Genomic DNA, 23410 nt, shown 5'->3' on the forward strand with positions numbered 1-23410 from the left:
TGCGTGCTCAATTCAAGTGCTCAAGATACGCTCTTTATCTCCATCTAGTGGCCAAAGAATTGCATCCCTACAATTTTCAAACTATCCACTCCAATAGGTGGCAGTACGTTCAAAGTATTTCTAGGCATCGGAGAAGAGAGGAAATAAAGCATCTTACGTCATAAACTTCAATTTCGCGCGGGGAATGAAGCAAAACAGTTTGACAACTTCGGTGAGTTTCAAAACAATAGCATGATCATGTAACTTGCGGGTTGCATATGAACGAAACGTACATATATATGAATTATAGATGTCACAACTTATTGTTTTGCTCGCAAAATAATAAAACCAAGCGGTTACCTTGTGTTTGTGCTGGAAAGTCAAATCAAGTTACGTCAACGCTAGCAAAACGTTAACGTTAGCAATGTAGATATTAAGTAATTATTCAATGTAGTTATTTAGTCATCTTACACCACGTAATTGTTTTTTTAACTAACGTTGGATGAGGCATGTAACAGCTGAATTATATTTAGAATAATTTTCGATGGCGAGTTTGTATAATAAACCGTGGTTATTGTTGTCTCCGCTTTGCGACAGGAGCGTCTGAAGAATTATATTTCCTTACGATGTCGAAAAGGGAGGCTTTTATAAAATCAGTCTCCATCAGTAAGACTGAGGATTTCTTCTCATTCATCAAACTTCATGTAAGTAGTTGTACAGCACTTCATATTTCAGAAATAATCTGTGTTTAATATATGTGATGTGTATTAACTGGTTTGATTTAAAACAAACAAACACAAAATATTGTTTAACGCTAGCTAGATCTTGAAACACAAGTGTCAAATACATTATTGCTGCTGAAAGCTTTCCCTGGTTTGCGTGTGTGAGTAGAAAGATGCCTCGGAGCCTTTTGACCTTGGAGAGTTGCTGCAGGAGCTGCAGAAGGCTCAGCGGCAGTCTGTGTGGACAAGTCTGGCCAAACTTCTGCAGGACGCCGTGGTGGCATGCCCCGCAGAGCGCTGGAATGGGACACAGTTGGAGAAGAATGAGCAAGACATGGAAGTAGAAGTGCCTTTGGATTTGGTGAGAAATACATGTTTATAGTAAATGGGAAAGACAGTCGCATATCACTTACCTCAATTAATAGTGCTTTATCCATTTCATTGAACTTCAACATGTACTTAGTTCATTAAGCGCTTTTTACAGTATGCGTTATGGTAATGTTTATTTTCATTAGGCTGTTGATGAAATTATTATCATGATTATCATATTATCAATCATTAATATTATTGATTGACATTATTGTTTATTATTGCTATTTTCCTTCATTTTCATTGTTTATTTCATTATTGATTGAATTGACATTGTTGTTTATTATTACTATTCTCTTTAATATAGTCTGATCAACAGCTTAAATTGTTCCCTGTTAAATTTAAGTATTATATTTTTTGTATGTGTATGTTGCTTTGGACAAAAGCGTCTGCCAAATCCCATAACCATAACTCGTTATTAATATGCAGTTCATTGAAATGTCTTAGAAATTATTTTTTTTCTTTTGGCTCAGTCTATAAGTCTGCCATTGATTAGTTCTCAGTAGTGCACAACATTGCAGTTTCAGGAAATGTATTCTTGCCCTGGATTACTTGCAGAAGCAGACCATGCAGGTGATTCTGGGTGTAACTGAAGTGGCTGTAGCATCTGTGGAGACCATTGAGGAGGAAGACACTTATACATCTCTGCTGGACTGTGCCAGCATGCTGAATGGTGCGTAGGGCAATAAGGGCTTTCTTCTCATTTTGAATCTGACAATATATATTAGTGTCTTCATGCACTAACAATACACTTTTTTTTGCTTTCTTTCATAAAGTGACTAAAGATTAGCAGTGTTTGTTTTGTCTGAGCAGGATTTTATTTTTGTCTGAAAGAAAGCATACAATGTTCACAGTGTACCAAGAAGTAATTTCTAAGCTCTGTCTGGTAGGGTATGCATGATTGTATTGGTATGATGGTGGGATCAACAGATAAGAGTTAAAAATGGTATTATTGGCATCGGTAGATATAAACATTTGTGCAATATTCCTGGCATATAAATTGGCAAGTCTGTAATCGGCACAATCTATTAGATGGGGGCATCCGTGGCCTACTAGTTAGGGCTTTGGCTTGTAACCGAAGGGTTGCCGGTTCGATCCCCGACCAGTAGGAAAAATGTGGGCTCTCCCATGCCCACATCCTCGACTGAAGTGCCCTTGAGCAAGGCACCTAACTAGTGATGGGCAAATGAAGCTTTGGTGAACCACTAAACCACAGCAGTGTGAAGCTAGCAACACTAATGAAAAAATCCAATATGGCTGCCACATGTAGATTTTTCAACATAAAAGTCCTTACCCAAACCAAATGTAAATGAAATGTAACCAAACATATTGGTTTGCTAAGGACTTTTATGTTGAAAAATTTATGTGTGGTGGCCATCTTTTTGCTTTTCAGCTAGTGTCGCTAGGTTCACACTGCTGTGGTTCAGTGGTTCACCAAAGCTTCATTTGCCCATCACTACACCTACTGTAACCCTTCACTGCTTCCCAGAGCACCGCTGTAGCAGGCAGCTCACTGCTCCGTTACTTTGTGCTTCACCTCACTGTGTGTTCACTGTGTGCTGTTTGTGTTTCACTAATTCACGGATTGGGATAAATGCAGAGACCAAATTTCCCTCAGGGGATCAAAATAGTATTTATACTTATACTTACTTATACTTATTAGAGAGGAAACATCATACATAGTTATTCAAAGAGGATGAGATCTACATTTTGACTTGATAATGTCATGTGTGATTGTGTATTTTACATCTGTATCATATTGCAATGATTTCCTTATTTTTCATCAGTGAGTGTCTACATTACTTAAGGTATACATTTACAGTAAATGAGAATGATTCCTGTATCTACAACATCTAGGCCATTGCAATAAGATTAGTAGGTCATTTCGATTACAGGAAAGGCCCTTAAGAAATAAAAAAACATGTTTATATATTGGTATCAGCAGTCAGCCAAAACAAGTTTGAAAATGTCAGCAGACCGGTTATCTGCAGAAAATCAGTGTTATGCATCCCTACTGTCTGCTTTAACCTGTCCATGATATCACAACCTTACCATCTGAGTTGATTACTCAGTGGCAACTCTGGGAGAAAAGACTGATACTTTGCCAAATATGCCAGTGTCAGATGCGAAGGTCGTCTGTGCCAGTGTGACCCAGTCTGAAATCAGGGTACAGTTTGGGCTCAGGCTCCTCTCCCTCTCCAGTGCCACTTCATTTCATCCAGAAGTGTGCTGCTGGTCTGCTTGCTCTACTCTGTGATTGCTCCTCAGATCTCCTGGGCTTCCTGCCCCAATCAGAAGCCGCGCTGCAGGAGCGTGTGCTCGGGCTGTTTGAGTGCTGGTGGACCAAAGGCCTGCACGGGAAAGAAGAGCTCGGACTGACCGTCCTCCAGACCTCTCTCAGGAAACGGGTAACTCCCAAACTTTTGGCCTGACACTTCAGTGTTCTACATTAAGACCCGACAGACCCAGGTTCAACATATTACGCATCAGAACTTGTTGGCTGACGGGACTTCAATCTATAGTGTACTATACCATAAAACCTGATATATGGAGGAAAATGTAAACATAATAAATTATCTGTGTAGAATTTGTTGCTTAGAATGATTGTTATAAATGGTGAGTGTGACCATTTCATGACTATTTGTGACCATAAAACGTTTTGTATCAGGGTGTGTATAACCAAAGTCTGTTAAAAAGTCTCTGGTATAACTTTGAGTCAGCTTTACAGTCTGACATACTGAATGACTGCTGAGGTATATTTAGATTTGATAAATCTTGTCCAAACACACCCCATTTATATGGTCATCTAAGTTCAAAGGCTTAAATAAAGGAATAATGCCTTTTGACATTTGCATATCAGACACGCATATAATCAAAAGTTCTTCAACTTTAGATAAAACAGAAAAAATAAAAGTCCGTCAGACCAAAGAACAAAAGTGGCAGGCAGATTTTTTTTCTTTCTTTATATTTCTAAAAGCCTTCAAAAGGGTCATGGCGAACTCTGGGGGGTGACGCTGCCCTACAGCCGACGATCTCTGCTCGCTCGTTAGCTTTGTTAATCATCTCCGCTTGCGCCTCTCTGACAATTATCTCCTGCTCCCTCTCAGGGGGCCGCCGAGGTGACGGCCTGGCGAAAAGGCTGCCTCGGCTGTTAGTGTGCAATTAATTCCTCCCGACGCTCAAAAACACACACACACATGCACGCTCCCTCTCTGTCTCTCTCTGTTCTCGTGAGGGGACACTAGGAGGAGTGCTTGCTCTGCTAGTATAACACTGCTAAAGTTGTGGTGGAGTGCTTTAGTGTTTCATGGAAGTAATGGGAATGGATTCCACTTTGTATGAAAAGGCTGCGAGGGTGATTCATATCGCTATTGTGCGGCTCTCCATGCACTTTTCCCCCGCTCTTCAAAACTCTCTTTTGAGACTAATGGTATTTAATGATTGTTTATGGACCTTTTGGTATAAAGCAAAGTTGTTTGAAGGGCTACACGGCCAATTGCTACGAAGGGAGCCTATTCAGCCCAAGAATACAAGCAGGAACATACTTGTCTTTTGTCTTTCTCTAGTGCAGTATTCTAATGTAATATTTAAGATCTTTAACTTCAATATCATATTGTGTTTTGTCCTCCATGAGTCATAGCTGTTTGTACTATTACAGACAGACAAGTTGCATTATCTATTCAAACTTTGCATGATATTATTACAAACCATGTGCAATACTAGTAATAATAACATTTTTTTTTGGTCAACTCAACTTAACAATTTTATGGTATAAAAAGCATAGGTTCTGAATCCATTACTCTCAAATTCTAACAGATACCATAGTATTTATTGTCCCAGTTAACTCTTTGGTTCTGGTTGCTCAGGTGCCTGACATGAAGAGGCTGTGGTTGTTCCACGAGGCGCTGATCAGCGTGCCCTTAGACTCAGAGCTGGGCCTGGAGCTCGCCAACCAGCTCCTGCAGTGCTTCCTCAACGCCACCCACATCAAGAGGGACGAGGTGAGGGGCAGACAGTTTATTCAGATGTAGTGAGATCGGTCATGTTCTTTTGGTATTACAGGGGTAAATAACAGTGTGATGGCTATCCCTTTAACTGCCTGTTTTTCATTGTGTTTCATTGTGAAGAATGACCAGCTGGTCCAGTGTGTGTCTTATCTTGTCTCGTCTGCTTTGCTAATTTTGTGTGTCTGTGCCTCCTGGCCTCAGGGAAAGCGTTTCCTCGTGTTCCTCTTCAGCTGGGACCTGGCCTTCATCCGTCTGATTCACAAGACTGTCAAAAATCAGCTCCAGTTTCTCCGCAAGTGAGTTCACAACCGCTCATCCCCTCCGCTCTCTCACTCTCTCCTCCCCAGGGGGGGGGCAGCAGCGGGCGGGCGGTGGCCGGTGTTTACTTCGCAGCGACCTGCGGGCCCTTTGTAATTGCAGCTTCGGCTCAGCCAGGCTTGAATCATTCGTTTAAGTGGCCCTCTGGCAAGGGCCCTGGCGTGAGCCGGCGCAGTCTGAAGCTGACCTACATGAGCGGGTCAGCTTCTCTGGGCTGCACCGGGCCCAGTCTCACACAATGCCTTCGCCCGCTCCTTCCGCTGGGCGATTAGCTCTGGTCAGATGAGTCCCGAAAGTTGCTTTCGTGTCACTCTGTGAAACTTACTTTTATAGCTCTGGTTTTGCACTTGCTTTGTGGTGATGAGTCTTTTAAAGGGCTATTTATCATGTTTTATTGACATGGCCGTGCAGGGCTGAAATAGAGCACTTGGCAGAGATCTATTTCCGCGCTTGGAAGAAAGCCTCCGGACCCTTCCTGGAGGAGATCGAGTCCACCTGCATCCAGGACTTCATGCAACATGGCATCCAACTGCACCGCACCTCGCCTGTGCTGCCCAAAGTCCGACAGGTAGGTCAAGCTGCGGTCCTGAACGGCGACTGGCGCTCTCTAGTCTAATACATCCTGTTTCATGCATCAGACCCAATTAATTTGAGGTCTATGAAATGAATTGCAGATAATAAATCTACTAGAAATGCTACATTGAATAGATTGCAGCCTTGGCAGAGTCCCAGTCCCAGCAGAAGCAAATCATGATGTTGATTAGGCTGGAAGTTTTCTTCAGTTGCCAATTATATGCCTTATTACTTTAGATCAATAATACTGTATCCGGTGGAGTGTAGTCTAAAGATTATGGTCTAAAGAGTTGTGACAAGCTATCATTGTCCCCCGCAGATACTGAGCTATTTCCACAAGCAGAAGTTTCGGCAAGGCCTGGATGAGATGCTGTACAGGTTATACCGGCCCATCCTCTGGAGAGCCCTAAAGGTACAATGCAACTCCAACCACTTCTTCCACTGTATTCTGAGAGGGTCTATTTAGCTCTAAGCTCTAAACTCAAGAGAGGATTGCCGTGTGTCAATGCTGAAAAATGATGTCCGAGTTAAGTAATGTTACATTGGCTTTTACTGATATTGTTAAATAAGCACTCAACAAATCACTTATACTGGAATCATTTACTGAAAGGTGCACGTACAAGACTAATGTTCGAGGCTAATGATTATCTAATAGTTTGTGGTCAACCCAAGCTCTTGCCCACCTGGTCGGACAGCTCAAGCTCTGAGTCCACATATTGAGTCCAGAAACCAAAATCAAACCAACAGGTCCATTCAGCGGCTCTAAACGAAATGCCCACGTAATCCTCGCACCAAACAAATTAGACAAACCAGCGCCCCCTAGTATAGGTATAAGTATATATATACTCTTTTGATCCCGTGAGGGAAATTTGGTCTCTGCATTTATCCCAATCCGTGAATTAGTGAAACACACTCAGCACACAGTGAACACACAGTGAGGTGAAGCACACACTAATCCCGGCGCAGTGAGCTGCCTGCTACAGCGGCGCTCGGGCGGCAACCCTCCGGTTACAAGTCCGACGTGCTAACCAGTAAAAAAAAAACACACAACAATTTGCTTAAGCTAAAATCCTCCTCTTGACTCCCATGGGGCTGGCTCCTAAATGACAGACCCCTTTTGCAATGATGCTTCCAGCCGTCCTATTCATGACTTGTGATAAGCTGTCTGTCTGTATGCAGGCGGCCAATGGCGAGGTGCGAGCCAACGCCACGCTGCTCTTCACCGAGGCGTTCCCCCTGAAGGACCCCAGCATGGACGTGGCCGCCACCGACGAAACCCTGCAGCGCCAGCTGGACACTCTGTTTGTGAGTCACGCCGCCCCCTCCTGCCTCACCACTCCGCCCCATCCTGCCTCACCACTCCGCCCCATCCTGCCTCACCACTCCGACCCATCCAGAGACTTTAGATTTACAGAGTTGCTGCGCTAGATTTGCATAGAGGCTGTTGCGAAAACAGCTGTTGTGTTCGCTTCAGACTTTCCCAAGTTCTGGGCAGAGGATTAACTCTAAACGGGAGGCAGGTGTTTGGATGCTTTGTGCATGTTTTTTTCTTCTTCTTTATGATGCTAGCCTACTGATGCTTTGGGAGCCCTTTGAGTGAACCCATCTGTTCTGTGTTTTTAGGGTAAATACCCTGTATTGCACTGATTTATCTACTCATTTATGCACATCTGTGTTTAAAACAAACTGTGTGTGTGGTGTGTGTGTGTGTGTGTGTGTGGTGTGTGTGTGTCTGGTGTGTATGTGTGTGTGTCTGGTGTGTATGTGTGTGTGTCTGGTGTGTATGTGTGTTGTGTGTGTGTGTCTGGTGTGTATGTGTGTGTGTCTGGTGTGTATGTGTGTGTGTGTATGTCTGGTGTGTGTGTGGTGTGTGTCTGGTGTGTGTGTGTCTGGTGTGTGTGTGTGTGGTGTGTGTGTGTCTGGTGTGTATGTGTGTGTGTGGTGTGTGTATGTCTGGTGTGTGTGTGTGTGTGTGTGTGTGTGTGGTGTGTCTGGTGTGTATGTGTGTGGTGTGTGTCTGGTGTGTATGTGTGTGTCTGGTGTATGTGTGTGTGTGTGTGTGTGGTGTGTGTGTGGTGTGTGTGTGTCTGGTGTGTGTGTGTGTTGTGTGGTGTGTGTTAGTCCCTGCTGGACGATCAGCAGCCGCTGGTGCGCTCCACGGCAGTGCTGGGCACCTGCACGGTGCTCTCTAAGTGCTGGGAGTTCATCCCCTCCGACATCATCGGTGACCTCCTGAAGAAGCTGGTCCAGCAGCTGGCCTACGACGCAAGCTCCCCCGACGTCCGATGTGCCGTCTTCATGGTACTGCCCTTCACACTCGCCCTCAATCAGTCTCCTGCTGACCCTTGTGACACACACACACACACACACACACACACACACACACACACACACACACACACACGCCTCCTGGCCCTCTTCACACCCCCTGTCTCCAGGCACAGTTTTGCACATCCACTCTTATGTGCCTCCTGAGTTTCATGTTGTAACATTTGTGCTACTGACTGACACTGTAACTCGCTCACACAAGCACAGGGTGTCCGCGCGGTAGTAAAAGGTAGTAAAAGGTAGTAAATAGAATCTACCAAAATTAAGGCCCTTGAAAGGTAGTAAAAGGTAATAAATGCAATTTGACTTGGTAGTAAATTTTTCATCACCACCTCAATATGAGTTTACATTTTTTGCTTAATATTTGTGTCTACATGTTTTAACTTCATCTTGCCTAAATATATACTGTACGTGCTAACAGGACCTGAGTGAGTCGGAGTCGATAGCAATGACGTAGAAGTAAACTGTGTAGAGTTCCGTGGTTGACAGCCTATCAGCGACGCCAACAAACAACATTTTCGCCTTTTTGCTTCAGTTGATATTACAGGATGCAGGGATGCTTTTCGGCGACTCTCGCGTTTTTCACGTCATCTAGGCCCTACCGCAGGCTACCAGAGCAGCGTTTATCATATGGGCCTGCTGGTCCGGTGTCCGGTGCTTCTGTCACTCATCTAATAATATTTGTTCATGTAGCAAAGGAGCGGTAGATGTAGGCCTAGGCTAGCCTATCACTCTGATAGCAGCTAAAAAAATATAGGCTACACTCACTCCGTTAGGAGGCAAGTCTCTCAGTTTACACTAGGCTACTTCAGCTGGAAGTTTTAACAACTGTGGACTTGACTAGTGTAAGCTTTTGTTCAGCTGACGGTAGCGCTGCCATCTGACTGTGATCATCTAGAACCGTGCAATAAAATTCCATCTATCCCATCAGAAACAAAGTTCGAACTAGTCACTGACATAGTAACCGACAACATTTTTTTAACGTTACCTAGACTTAGTATCTAATGTTACGGAATTGCAAGAAAACGAGTGAAAACAATTCCTTAGTTTTAACCACGCAAGTGCGCGTGTCATTTATTAAAACGGTAGAAAACTGAATCAAAGACGGTACTGTCCATCAACAAAAACAGCATGCAGTTTAAAAGTCCCGTTATTTAAAGTCCCAGACATTTAAAGGGACAGCGATCACTCAAGACAGACCTACACCACAACTGAGTGATGAACGTGAAATTCTTTGAATAGACTACAAAACACTGCATTTAGATGACAACTGCGTGAAGAACCACGCTAAAGTTAATGGCGAATTAAGTTTATGGCATTCACATTTAAATCATTCAATAGCCTATGAAAACTTGATCAGTTAAATTGTTCTCATAAAAGGAACAGCAGGCCTACAAAATATTCCAAATAGGCTAGTTTTATTGCAGTGACAGAAAACTGCAACATATGAGTTTAAAACCATGTTAAATTTGAAAGCATCTAGCTAGTGACAGGAGGTTTTAGGGGGGGAAAGAAACTCTGTAACCTACTTGATTCCACAGTCAATGTTCAGTATTTGGCCTATAATTTAGCCTATAATATTGGCATTTGAATCCATGAAAACTAACCAAAATCATGTGGCATCCTTACCTACCTACCTAACTGTTGTTTTGGGAAGTATTTATCATGCAAGCATCGTGCATCCATGTTGAGTAATGCAATGAAATCATAGTTTTCAATTTTGCATTAGTAAAGCAGTCCACTGATGTGCATGTTTTCACGGACTGCTTTGTGTCAAATGTGCAACAACAATACCATACCAATAATAATGGCTTTATATATCCATATAGATTTCTGGGCCTATCCTTAGACTGGAGTTGTTTTTTTTTTTTTTGTTTTTTGAGGGGGCGGGGTAGTCGGTGGTGTTTGTTCTTCATTTTTCACCACACGTGTTTGGTGTTTTAGCGTCATTTGTGCCAAGGTTATCATTCACCTTATTAGGGCTAAGGGCTGGTTAGGATAACTCAAGGGCTAGGGTTAAGGTAAGGACAACTGAAACTGAACGCCTCGACACTACAAAAAAACATTGTCATTGACAATGACCATACTTAATGATCACAAATAGAAATTATTAGTCTACCTAATATTTATGATTTATACCTTATAGCAAGTAGTAAGTGGTACCCCCCCCCCCCTAAAAAAAAAAAGGGCTGCTGCTTGATGTCGTGTTGGTAGTAAAAAATATTGTGGAGGTAGTAAAAAAGGTAGTAAAAAGTAGTAAATTCAACTCTATGATTCCTGCATATACCCTGAAGCTGATAAAACCCACTCATGATTCCCAATCATGCCCTCTCCCATTCACACCCCAGTGCTTTTACTTGAACATTCATCATCATAAAACGTTACAGCACTGTGTGACCGTAAGGCAGAACGAACGCCCGATTGGTGCTTCTGCCTCCAAAACCAGGCAGAGATTTACTTTGTTATTCATCGACATTTTTCGTGGGCCGACATCTGAAGGCTACAAATGAAAGACTATGTCTTGTGTGATTTATAAAAGGGCTGCACAGGCTGACCGTTTGTTTCTGTCTCAGCTCAATTAATGAATCACCTGCAGACATGAGTAAACCTACATGCTTGCACCGGCCTCTCCGTTTGATGCGACTCTGACCCAATAATGAAGTAGTCATTTGTCATTACGTACAGAACGAGAAAAATTGGTCGCAAACTAAAAAAAAAGGGTAGATAATTAAAAACAAGTGAAAGTATTCAAAGTAGAGATGTTTTTTGGTCTTTTGGCATCTTCAGCATGAACTGAAATCACAGGTGATAACTAGGCACTTGGAGGCCTAATTAGCCAATGACAAAAATATCCAAACCTGTGAAAAATGACATTCATTTTCATCAAACAGTTGCATATTTGCTGACAATTTTGTGTATAAAAATAGGCAGTAGTGGATGTTTTCTGGTTGTTGTTTTGTTGTGCTACATGCACAAAGACTACATTCACAAATCACCATAACTCTTATTGCACTATTGGTTTCTGTACAAGCACACACCATGAATGAATGAGGGAATATTTGCGAGCATCAAAGCTGGCAGGAGTGATTTTTTTTCAATCTGTCCAGGATATATGTGCTTTTGAAAAGGTTCAATTGTGTTTTTGGACTTGTAGTGCATGTCCATCATCCTGGACAACAACCTGACCCACGCTGTGCTGGAGAACCTGCTGCCCCTGCTGAGGACCAGCCTGCACGACACCTCTGAGAAGGTGCGCGTGGCCTTCGTGGAGATGCTCATCAAGATCAAGGCCGTCCGAGCCACCAAGGTAGGAGGCCGGCCGTGTCAGTGTGCCTGTTGGCTGCTCTGTGCAATTTGTCCAAACTGCTATCGGAATCCTAATCCAGTTGGTGTCAGAGCCATGCTACTCTTTATATAGTATTTATGTTTCTGTCTTGACTTACTTTGCTTTTCCCCAAACTCAAATAGTCAATTAGATAAACAAGGGTGCGTGTGTGTGTGCCTGTGTGTGTGCGTGCATGTGTGCGTGCGTGCGTGCGTGTGTGTGTGTCCTGCAGTTCTGGAAGGTGTGCTCCATGGAGCATCTGCTGGCCCGTCTGGAGCGGGACTCTCCCTCCGTCTCCAAGCGCATCGTCAACCTCCTCTTCAGCTCCTTCCTCCCGGTCAACCAGTCCGAGATGGTCTGGTGCGAGCGCTGCGTCACGCTCATCCAGATGAACCCTAAAGCAGCCCGCAAGTTCTACCTGTACGCTCACCTGTACACTGCCCCCAATAACTTAGGTGAGACACTACACCTACTACACCTGTGCACCTGTTCTGTGAGGTGTTTCATGCCAGGGTTGGTATCAGTGAATTTGCACACCTCCAAATCAAGTGCAGATGAGATTCTTTACGAATTCACACTGGCCATGGAAGTGATCCTTTTTGTTCTCTTTGTCCAGGCAAATTAATGCTCGTCATCCGTAAGTGCCTTAACTCGTGCATTCAGAAGGCCCGAGATCAAGAGGCTGATGACACAACTTCTGCCAACAAGGAAAACCATTCTGTAAGTGCCATCACGCAATGAGCTCGGGTTCATTATACTTTCTGAAAAAAAACGTGATGATTGCCTTTAAAGCAGTGCATGACCACTGTGCAAGACCCCCCTCGAAGGAATGAGATTGAGAATAAGATGCCCCTTTAAAATGAGCATAATGTATTTGCTTAATGCAGAGACGGTCTCATTTTCATTTTTTATTGGATATAGTGAAGGGAAGAAGAACTAAACGAGTTCATTACATTTGAAAAGTACATTATGCATGAGCTTTTTGATTTCTTTCTGCTCATTCCTTGAAATGGCTGTTTTTTTTCCGTGTAAAAACGTTCAGGCGTAGCTTTATGGCGTAGAAATCTCTATTATGTAGGTGTCAGGAGTTCTAACAGCCTTCTGTAAAAGTTCTATCAGCCATTTCTTTTATAATTTTTATACTTTTAATTGATGTTTCAGTGGTTTTGAGTATTGCATTGTCTTAGAGCTGTGTAGCTCATTTGTTGCCTAACTAATTGGATTTGTTGTTTATATTATTGGACAGCATTACTTCGCTGCTGTAAGGCACGGTGACAGTTCCAGCTAACTTCACCTCTATTTTTAAGGCTTTTCCATGCTGTCGTGGTCTTGTAAGCATGTGAAATAAATGTCAGGCTGATGCCCGTCTCTTTGGAAGTGTCATGATTTTAATTGTATTATTGGTAGACAAGTTTAACTGCTGATAACAAAGCTAAGGATAGTCTTGGAGACTTTCTATCTTAGAATCTGTTTTAATCGAAACCCCAAGACCATGTTCTATAGAACTGCAGTACTGTTGCAGTCTGCATGCACCCTTTGCCAAATAAATGTCCACTACTTGAGTCATTGTAACTGGCCGTGTGTGTGTGTGTGTGTGTGTGTGTGTGTGTGTGTGTGTGTGTGTGTGTGTGTGTGTGTGTGTGTGTGTGTGTGTGTGTGTGTGTGTGTGTGTGTGTGTGTGTGTGTGTGTGTGTGTGTGTGTGTGTGTGTGTGTGTGTGTGTGTGTGTGTGTGTGTGTGTGTGTGTGTGTGTGTGTGTGTGTGTGTGTGTGTGTGTGTGTGTGTGTGTGTGTCTGTGCGTGTGTGTGTGTGTTCTTTGTCAGGAGCTGGAGGAGGTGCTGTCGGTCAGAGACATGGACACCATGGCCCGGCTGCTGGAGGTAGTGGTCATCCTGTGGAGGAGCATCCAGAAGTCGCTGCAGCGCAACAAGGAAGTCATGAACTACCTGGTGGCCAAGTTTGCCACGGTGCTGCCCGAGTACATGCGTTTCTTCCAGGTGAGGAATTGGAGCAGAGCTGTGGCATCAGCAGTTTCCAATTCCAAAAAGCAAATTTAAGTTTTGCCATCAATGACGTAGTGGCCTTTGATAGGCGATTACTCCATCATAGGATGGAATCCACTCATTCCCATAATCACAACAGTCATTAGTGCGTCTGCATCCCTCAGAAGTATTGCGTCTCCAAGGAAGGCTAATCATGGAATGGATCAGCCTGTGCCAATTCCTAATGCACGGCTGTGTGTGGGGATGGAGTTTTATGAAAATAATCAATGTAGTAATTTGTTGCTTAACAGGAGTGTGTGTGTTTGTGTGTGTGTGCATGTGTGTGCATGTGTGTGTGTGCGTGCGTGCGTGTGTGTGTGCGTGTGCGCGCGCGCGCGTGTGTGTGTGCGTGTGTGTGTGCGTGTGCGCGAGTGTGTGTGCGTGCGTGCGTGCGTGCATGTGTGTGTGTGTGCGTGCGCATGTGTGTGCGTGCGTGTGTGTGTGTGTGTGTGTGTGTACGTGTTTGCAGGATGACCATGCCTGCACTGTAGCACTGCTGTGTGTGTGTACGTGTGTGTGTGTACGTGTTTGCAGGATGACCATGCCTGCACTGTAGCACTGCTGTGTGTGTGTGTGTGTACGTGTGTGTGTGTACGTGTTTGCAGGATGACCATGCCTGCACTGTAGCACTGCTGTGTGTGTGTGTGTGTGTGTGTTTACAGGATGACCATGCCTGTACTGTAGCACTGCTGTGTGTGTGTGTGTGTGTGTGTGTGTGTGTGTGTGTGTGTGTTTACAGGATGACCATGCCTGCACTGTAGCACTGCTGTGTGTGTGTGTGTGTGTGTGTGTGTTTACAGGATGACCATGCCTGCACTGTAGCACTGCTGTGTGTGTGTGTGTGTGTGTGTGTGTGTTTACAGGATGACCATGCCTGCACTGTAGCACTGCTGTGTGTGTGTGTGTGTTTACAGGATGACCATGCCTGCACTGTAGCACTGCTGTGTGTGTGTGTGTGTGTTTACAGGATGACCATGCCTGCACTGTAGCACTGCTGTGTGTGTGTGTGTGTGTGTGTGTGTGTGTGTTTACAGGATGACCATGCCTGCACTGTAGCACTGCTGTGTGTGTGTGCGTGTGTTTACAGGATGACCATGCCTGCACTGTAGCACTGCTGTGTGTGTGTGTGTGTGTGTTTACAGGATGACCATGCCTGCACTGTAGCACTGCTGTGTGTGTGTGTGTGTTTACAGGATGACCATGCCTGCACTGTAGCACTGCTGTGTATGGCCTCTCTGCTTCCTGCTGCCTCTGTGCCCTCATTCAGGTCAGTGCCTCATTACACCTCTGTGTGTCTCCCTCCCTCTGATCTCTGACCTCTGACCTTCTCTCTCTCTACACTGTGCTCTCTCTTTCTGTCTCACTTTCTCTTCCTTGTTCTTTCTCTCATTCTCTGTCTCTGTCTTTCTTTCTTTTTTCTTTCTCTCTCTTTCTTTTATTTTTCTGCCTTTATGGAATATATTTTGTCTGGTTGATTAGTTCTTTGAGAGACATTTTTCAGCCCATGTATAACTTCACCCTCCCTCTCTCTCTCTCTCTCTCTCTCTCTCTCTTTCTCTCTCTCTCTCTCTCCCTCCCCCCTGCAGCTGTGGGGTGCTGCCCCGCCTGCGGAAGCTTGAGGTGGGGGCTTCTGTCTCCAACTACAGTCAGATCCTGGACTGCCTGTGCAGCTGGGGACAGGCCTCGCACATCCTGGAGCTCATCAGCGACTGGCTCACCGAGGCCCTGGCCAATACCTCTGTATGTTTAGTGTGCCTGTGTGTGTTTTATCATTTGGAGGTAGATATTCAGACAGACAAGACTGTCCTCTACAACACTAATTGGTGTTTGTTTAGTTGCATGTCCAAATTGCTAGCCAGAAGCACGCTTTGATTGATTGCAGTGTTCACAAATTTTACAACAAGAAAGTGGTGCAAGTTTTAGAGCGTACCTGTTGGATTTAGGTAAACATTTAAAACAGTGAAGATGCTTTTATCCGATCAGAAGATAGAGTGCTCCCACTCTCTCCATCTTCTGGTTAATTATGTCTCAACAACTCATCGTTGCTTTTGGTCTCTTCCTGTACCGTTACACCCTGCAGGCCAATGACGGTTCTGCACGTCGCGTGCGCATCCAGGAAACCATGGAGGCCAAGCCTGACCTGGGGCTAGATTTCTTGGACTACATGCTCACCAATCCCCCCACCCGGGACGCTGTGGTCAATGTGGCCCTGGGCAAGCTCAGGCAGCTACTGAAAGCTCTCGGCTCATACAAGGTACGGGTATCCTTTGCAGAGTGTCGTCTCAGTAGGACCAGTCCTACTTAGACGGGTCCTATTTGGTGCAATTGGAGATGATTGATGCTAGTCATAATTATATATTAGCTTTCACTTTGTTGTCATTCTACTCTGTCCTGTCATGAAGATTAATATTTGTGTGTGTGTGTGTGTGTGTATGTGTGTGTTTCGTGCGCAGTCTGAGCTGTATGCGTGTGTGAGTGCATTTGAGCCTCCAGCTCGTGCAAGGACCACAGAGACCGCCATGAAAGCATTCAGCTTGCACAGCCGACTCTTGGTCCACCTCCAGAGCAAGGTGAGTCCTGCTATCATCTGTCTCGCTCTCTCTCTCCCTTCCCCACCTACCCCAGTCTATGCGTGTAGGAGTGACCGGTCATGACCGGTGTCTAGGCCTCTAGGAGTGCAGGAGCGTGTCTTTGTGTCTCTGTGGCGTGCTGCTCTTACTCTTACTCTCTCTCTCTCTCTGCCTCTCTCTCTCTCTCTCTCTCTCTCTCTATCTGCCTCTCTCTCTCTCTATCTGTGGGTGGCTTGTGCCTGGACTCAGTTCCCAGAAGACAGAGACTTCCTGCAGGACATGGAGCTGTCGGCCACCTGGGTGACCGAGAGAATCCTGCCCTTCCTAGTCGCCCCCACCGAGGACGTGATCTCAATGCAGCAGGTCAAGTTGGCCCAGAGGGTAGTGGAGGTAATAACCACGTGTGTGTGTGTGTGTGTGTGTGTGTGTGTGTGTGTGTGTGTGTGTGTGTGTGTGTGTGTGTGTGTGTGTGTGTGTGTGTGTGTGTGTGTGTGTGTGTGTGTGTGTGTGTGTGTGTTTGAGTGCGAGTGAGAGAGAGAACAAAGACACTTTTATGTTATTGGACAATATGAAAGGGCATGTTTGTTGACATTTTAAATCCTTTCATATTGCCCCTTCCATTCTGAGCTGGAGAGGGAGTTGGACCACAGAGGGATTAAACTCACTGTCCTAGTCATTTGTTCATTAATGGAGATTCCTGCACTCAGTTCACCTCAGACATTAGCACACACACACACACACACACACACACACACGGTGCCCACCCCCCACCCCCCCCTCATGGGCGCAGAATGACATTCATTTGTACAAATGAGCTAGCTTACCTTTGGCCGCGGCGGCGGCGGTGGGAGAGCGTACTGGGTGTTAAAATACGAGCTGCCATTCATCTCCCTGCCAGGCGCCGTGCCCTCGCGGCTGTGGGGGAGTAGACGTGAGTCTTACACACAGCACCGTGCTGCGCTGCTGACAAATGACCCCCACGATGCCAGCACTGAGCTCCAAGCTCAATTATACAACACAATGCTGCATGATATATTATTTTGTTTAGGCTCTTTCTCTCTCCCTCCCTTCTCCTTTTCTCTAAACTCGTCTGTACATCAACCCTCTGTTTATGCCTTTCTTGGATCCATTTTTATTTCTTTTTTCCCTGAACTAATAATTTCAGGCTTTTCTTTTATACTGCAACCACAAAAAATTGTTGTTGGTAGGCAGTGAATACAGAATAGCTGTGTTGCTGTGTCCTTGCTGTTGAGCCTAACATGATCTGTGACTGACTCTGTGAATATGAATGAATCTCATGTTTGATTTTCTGGACAGTGCTGCCTGATTATGTCAAGGGACATCATTATTGTTGGAGTAGGGGACATGGAGTTCAGTGGTCAAGTCCTGGACCTGCTTTCCGTCGTTCTGTTATCAGGTAAACACACTCACACACTCACACACACACACACACACACACACACACACACACACATACACACACATACACACATTCATACAACCAGCCATATTCACCTCTGGTGGTATCTGATCTACACGTGTGTTGCATATTTGCTATGGCCACAACAGAAAAGAGTATTTCATGTATCTAAGGCAGGGGTCATTAACCCGCGGTCCGCAGGCGGCCCTTTAGCCACTCTCTGTTGGCTCCCTGGCTTTGTTTAAAAATATAAATTAATAAAATATTTTTTACAATTTCTTAAAAATGAATATTAGAATAATAAAATATTTGCACAACAGTGTTAAGCTTTGCCATTAGTGGTGACCTGAGTCTCTGGATCACGTGTGCCGCTCCACGCCTAGTCTCCAGGTGGCACAGCGGGGGCTATGTGTGTGAACAGCCTTGAGTTCATGCCGTGGAAATCTAATGTTGAGTCATCCATTCTGATTACCATTTTTACACCATCTGGCGAAGCGTGTCTGAGCATCTTAGTTTTGACTTCTCCTGCCTTTTCTGTCTCAGAGTAGAGTGATGGTTATTGTTTTTATAGATACATTTCCATGGAGACAATATTTTTTTTATTTTTGTTTTTGCTTTTTGTAAGTAGCAACAAACAAGTTGCAGGTGCTTTGTTTGTTAGTGTGAATGTCTTTGTATCTTCCCACTTGCTTCCTGTTTATATGCTCCGCACAAGTAAACAAGATAATTATTGAAATGAATCACCTTTCCAACAAGAAAGGTAGTGTGTGGGATGCATTGAATTGTTTTATCCAAATTGTTATTTGTAGTAGAGGGTTTTAAAAAACCTTTGAAATTCAGTAATTGCACTGCCTTTTGTCTGAATCCCAGACACAGGCTTAATTGATGTTTCAGCATAACTGTGAAATTGAGTTTTCATTATGGTCTGAATGATGGAGTACATTTTAAATGTAGGAGTGAGTGATTCACATTGGTGAGTATTTGCATGTGTCAATGTGAGTGGCTTTAAAAGCTAGTTTTGTTCACTGCTTGGGTTCTGAGAGTTTACCTAAAGGTCCTATATGTCCCATTTTCTGTTTGCAGAGAGGGGCTACCTGTGCATCCCAGTTATTCTGTCTGTACTGTCCAGCTTGGCTAAGGACTGCATGTCCCAGAGTGCACCGGGGCAGGAGCAGCAGATGTCTGTTCTCATTGGTGTGCTAACCAACATCTTCCATAAGATCCTAGAGGTGATTGCACTGAAGCTGCGGAAAGACCAGGAGGAGGGAGCGCAGGTACAGTGTAAGACGTCGCCATAGAAATGCATTCACCATCTAATTCCATACCAGTGGACGTTCCTAAAGAAAAATGTCCATGATCCAGCATTGAATACACACTGCCAAATAAATGGATTATAATTGTACTCTGCCCACAGAGGACATGCATTCTCTGATGGCAAATAAACAGCCAAATAGCCGGCTGGCTAATACTGGCACATTTACAGAATACTGATCAAATCCCTGTGCACTGGCCGTTTTTGGATCCTGGGTGCTGCTGATGCACAGGCATATCAGACTTTAAAAAATAGGGACAATCACCGCACACTGGTCCAGTATTAGGAATTGTTTATTAGGAGCTAATATAAACAATTCCAAATACTGGGCCAGTATGTGGTGTTGATTAATGTGTGTTGTCCTTTTATAAATAAATAAATAAAATGAAATAGCAAATACTAAAAGACTGTTCAGACCAACCCCAATACAAGGTATTTTGTTAACATTTATTCATAAACAAGGTATGCAGCTCATCTGCATATAGATTTCTCAGGGAGTATGTTTTGTTCCAGCATCATCCTGGTGAGATTGAAGTCAAACTCTACTCAAGTCAGTGAGGCAAACTTGGTAGCTGATGCACTCAGGCCTGTATTCAAAGTGCTGTTTGCGTGTTGTGGTTCGCAGGTGTGCGTCACCTCCAGGAGCGCTCTAATGGACTTCCTGACTGTGGCACAGGAGCTGGCATCAGTGCGCCCCGAGGGCCATGACGGGGTCTTCTCATCACTCTTTGCCGCCATCATCGTTGAGATCAGCCATGCCTTGCACAAGGTGCCCATCACACACTCATGCATTATTGTTATTTTGTTCTCTTGTCACCCGCAGTATTTCTCTCTCTCTCTCTTTCTTTCTTTCTTTCTTTCTTTCTCTCTCTCTCTCTCTCGCTCTCCTGTCTGTCAGTTAAGAATATTTTACGTCGTTGTTCTGCTCAGAGCAGCACAGAAGCAACGATTTTATTAAGCGATTTGGAAAAGGTTTTTAATAAGGTGCCACCACAAAAAGTTTTGGATTTTTTAAATCATGTAGATTAAAAGAATCATATTTAAATTTAAATTTGTGATTACTACTACTATTACTCTTCTCTTTCCGTCCCTCTCTCTCTCCCTCTCTCTCCCCCTCTCTCTCCCCCTCTCCCAAGTGTAGTTTGTTTATTTTGTCTGGTTAATCCGCGACACCCTGCCATTTAATCACAGGCTAAGCTGTTTATTGGGTGTTAAACCCTTGTAAATGCCGTCTGCTGCCACATCCAGCTGCTGGCTGTGTGAGTTCACCTGTCTCTCTCCCCCGTCCTGTCTCTCTCCCCCCGTCCTGTCTCCCCCCGTCCTGTCTCTCTCCCCCCATCCTGTCTCCCCCCGTCCTGTCCCCAGGTGTCCCACACTGAGCAGCTGTCCACTCCTGAGACTGCAGAGGATCTGCCCCCTCTGTCCAGCCACATCCTGGGCATCCTCCTCAAATGCCCTCCAGCTGTGACCAGGTAGAGCTCTCCTCTTCTATCTCCACACCTGTGCTCTCTCTCTCTCTCTCTCTCTCTCTCTCTCTCTCTCTCTCTCTCTCTCTCTCTTTCTTTCTTTCTTTCTTTCTTTCTTTCTTTCTTTTTTTCTTTCTCTCTCTCTCTTTTCCTCTCCCTCTCTCTCTCTTTCTCTCTCTCTCTCTCTTTTCCTCTCTCTCTCTCTCTCTTTCTCTCTCTCTCTTTTCTTTCCTCTCTCTCTCTCTCTCTCTCTTTCTTCCTCTCTCTCTCTCTCCTTTCCCTTTCCTTCTGTTTTTTCTCATCCCTCCATCTTCCTCAATCTCCTCTTCTCCTTTATTTTCTTCTACTCCTGTTCTCATCTTCTATTCTCCCTCCCTCCCTCCCTCCATTCCTTCTCTGCTGTCTCTGTCTATCTTCCTTCTTCTTTTCATGCTTGTTCTTCCTTCCTGTCACTGTTTGGATCCCTGTCCTTATTGGCAGCTGACCACCTCTTCCTCTCTAACTCTCCCACCTCACCCTGCCCTCAGGTCACTCTTCGCCATGACTCAGCAGTCTCTGGACGCAGACGAGATTGACAGCCTGGCGGGACTGGCGGCCGTCACAAACCTTCTTGCTGTTGTCAAACAAAGTCAGTGTTCCTTGGGCTCTTTGGTTAAAAATGGATAAATGAAAAAAATCAAATGCTGAACCAAACCTCCATATTTGACCTAACCATAGCTCACCAGACCAGTTTAAGGCTGTTTTAAATCTCTCTCTCTCTCTCTCTCTCTCTCCCCCCCCCTCTCTCTCTCTGTCTCTCTCGCTCTGTCTGGGTCTGTCCCTCTGCAGCCGGGCAGTTTAGGTCAGAACTGAAGAGCATTGCCGTGTCTGTCCAGAGGCAAATGGAGAGGCACTATGCAGGAATTGGTGAAAGTGACGAGGAAATACAGAAGTAAGAAACGCACGCAAACAGAAACACACATACAAAATTGTTTTGGGAAAGTGCAATATTGTGTATCTGTTATATTTTGAAATGGAACTTGTCCAGTTAGCAATATTATTCATGGGAGTGTTTTTTTTTTTTTTCTTTAGCCACATATATTTGTTTTATGAGCACCTTTCATCTCAAACCCTACACATTGAGTTTATTACCTTTCCGAGCATGGAGACTAATAACAGCAGTGTATTAATATGACCTCATCTTATAAAATATCCTTTTGAAGTGTGGATGGAATAACTTTTGAAGAAGGGCTGCCTTAGCCCAATTAGGTGTGACTGGCAAATCGTATCTCAGTGTCCTCCAGTCAAAGCGCACATTAATTAGGATGGACTGGATTAGACAGGAGTACTAGATATTAGACTACTCTGTTAATTTTGTTCTAACTTGAGCATGAAACATGACCCCCCCCCCTCCCTCCACATTTCTTGTCTCTCTTGCAGAATGTTATACGGCTCCTCAATCAAAACAGTGAATGATATTCTAATGCCTTGAGGGGAACGGCGGCTACCAGGATGCCTTAATGAGACCTATGTCCATTTTGTTTTCTTGCATGTTGTATGTCAGGAATTAACCTATTTATGCTGTCCTCCTTTACCGTCATATATGTTTGTGTTAAAATGATTTCTCCATCTGAAAGTTGTGTTTAAAAAATAAAAAAAACTCATAAATGTATACTTTTAACACTTCTTAAATTTGTCTTTACCAAATATTTTTGTCTGTGTTTTTGTCATTAAAAGGAAACAATTTTATAGAAATATTGTGCGCTCTTTCCTTTTGATCCGTAAACTTCCTAAAGGCACAAAATGAATGACGACATCCACATGCAAGAGTAATCCGGAGCACCAGAGCTCCTTGTTGTCTGAGGACAAAGCATTGTTTTTTTGTTTTTTTTGGTGTCCTTTTTCTTTTGTTTCAAATTTAAGTTAGTTTCAAAGTAAAGATTAAATACACCAGTGTGGCACAACTGTGTTTGGTGTTTGTGAAGTAGTGTTTTCGACTGGATAGTGAATGGTCATCTCTCCTGCAATCTGGTCACTGACTCTACAGGAAGTCTTAGTCATTGTATTATACATTGTTACTGTAGGTACACGTCAGTACCTTCCTTAGCAACAGAATGTGATAGAAAATTGAGTGAGTTGACGTAGATCCTCGTCCTTGACGTCAGTAGCCTATTTAATCTATTGAGAGATTTTTATTGGTATGTCAAGTACTGTCCATGCATCATAAGATGTAAAAAAAGACTTCGCTCTGTCGTTGGCACGCTTGAAGGTGGCACAAAGTGAAGTTTCTGTGCTTGCGTCATGCATTTTGCACAAGACCACAGCAGCTAGTGAAGAAAGCAACCTTGATCTTGATTTTCCACTGCATCCATGTCCTTTGGCCTCAGTTACACCAGGTCATTACATTTCTACAGTGTAGCTCATTCGGTGAGAACCCAAGGCGGTGTGCCTGAAAAATGCCTTGAATGAAAATCCAACCTGGCGTTTGGGTGCTTCTGCGCCGGCCTGTGTGTTGATGAGGGAGGGGGGAGGTGTGTGTGGGGTGTGTGTGTGGGTGGGGACACTGGCAGCAGGCGGGCGGTGAATGCGCTCATTTAGCCGGCCTTGTCTGCCCCCACAGCTGGAGAACAGGGTGCCCCAGTGCCCGATGCTACGCCAACGGCAGCCCAGGAATATAAATGCCAGCGTTTTCTGCTAGGGAGCCCAACAAGGCTCTCGCTGTGGCACAGGTGCTGAATGCACAATGTGTCATGGTCTACTGGTAGTGTGGGGGGGGTGTGTGTGTGTGAGCATGGGGTGGGCTGCCTAGTTACTGTGTGATACAGTAAGCTCCCTCCGTCATAGCTCATGTGAAAGGGCTACTGTATCTGTTCAGTGTGGGAATTTGTAATCCTGCTTCTGTTTTTAAGCCCATTTATGTAGTACTCATGGCAAAGACCAAGACAATTCTATACCTCCTGCAACCTCTGCAATGTCTTTTCCCACTATTGATTCATATCTA

General features: G+C 44.4%; 1 protein-coding gene across 1 annotated transcript; it reads left to right on the forward strand.

The window, feature by feature from the left end:
• Positions 1 to 152: 152 nt before the first annotated feature.
• ncapg2 (non-SMC condensin II complex, subunit G2) lies at positions 153 to 22147 on the forward strand. Its single transcript, XM_076290223.1, has 27 exons — positions 153 to 211; positions 577 to 683; positions 871 to 1062; positions 1629 to 1743; positions 3339 to 3478; positions 4937 to 5071; positions 5279 to 5373; positions 5807 to 5963; positions 6288 to 6380; positions 7148 to 7273; positions 8090 to 8269; positions 11451 to 11603; positions 11854 to 12076; positions 12238 to 12341; positions 13444 to 13617; positions 14856 to 14929; positions 15249 to 15402; positions 15743 to 15916; positions 16116 to 16232; positions 16482 to 16622; positions 17550 to 17649; positions 18736 to 18926; positions 19590 to 19733; positions 20330 to 20436; positions 20958 to 21058; positions 21259 to 21361; positions 21850 to 22147. Exons 2-27 carry the CDS (start codon positions 606 to 608, stop codon positions 21899 to 21901), a joined length of 3423 nt encoding a protein of 1140 aa, XP_076146338.1. The 5' UTR covers positions 153 to 211; positions 577 to 605; the 3' UTR covers positions 21902 to 22147.
• The last annotated feature ends 1263 nt before the right edge of the window (positions 22148 to 23410 follow it).

The sequence above is a fragment of the Alosa pseudoharengus genome, unplaced genomic scaffold (genome assembly GCF_046254945.1).
Source record: "Alosa pseudoharengus isolate Yale_2024_CS ecotype anadromous, Long Island Sound unplaced genomic scaffold, YU_APseudo_1.1 YU_APseudo_1.1_scf_18, whole genome shotgun sequence".
NCBI lineage: Eukaryota > Metazoa > Chordata > Actinopteri > Clupeiformes > Clupeidae > Alosa > Alosa pseudoharengus.

Coding starts and splice junctions, on each gene's coding strand:
- ncapg2 (XM_076290223.1), top strand. CDS start 606: ATGTCGAAAAGGGAGGCTTTTATAAAATCAGTCTCCATCAGTAAGACT. Junction 1,744..3,338: donor CTGTGCCAGCATGCTGAATG/GTGCGTAGGGCA, acceptor ATTGCTCCTCAG/ATCTCCTGGGCTTCCTGCCC. Junction 21,059..21,258: donor TCTTGCTGTTGTCAAACAAA/GTCAGTGTTCCT, acceptor GTCCCTCTGCAG/CCGGGCAGTTTAGGTCAGAA.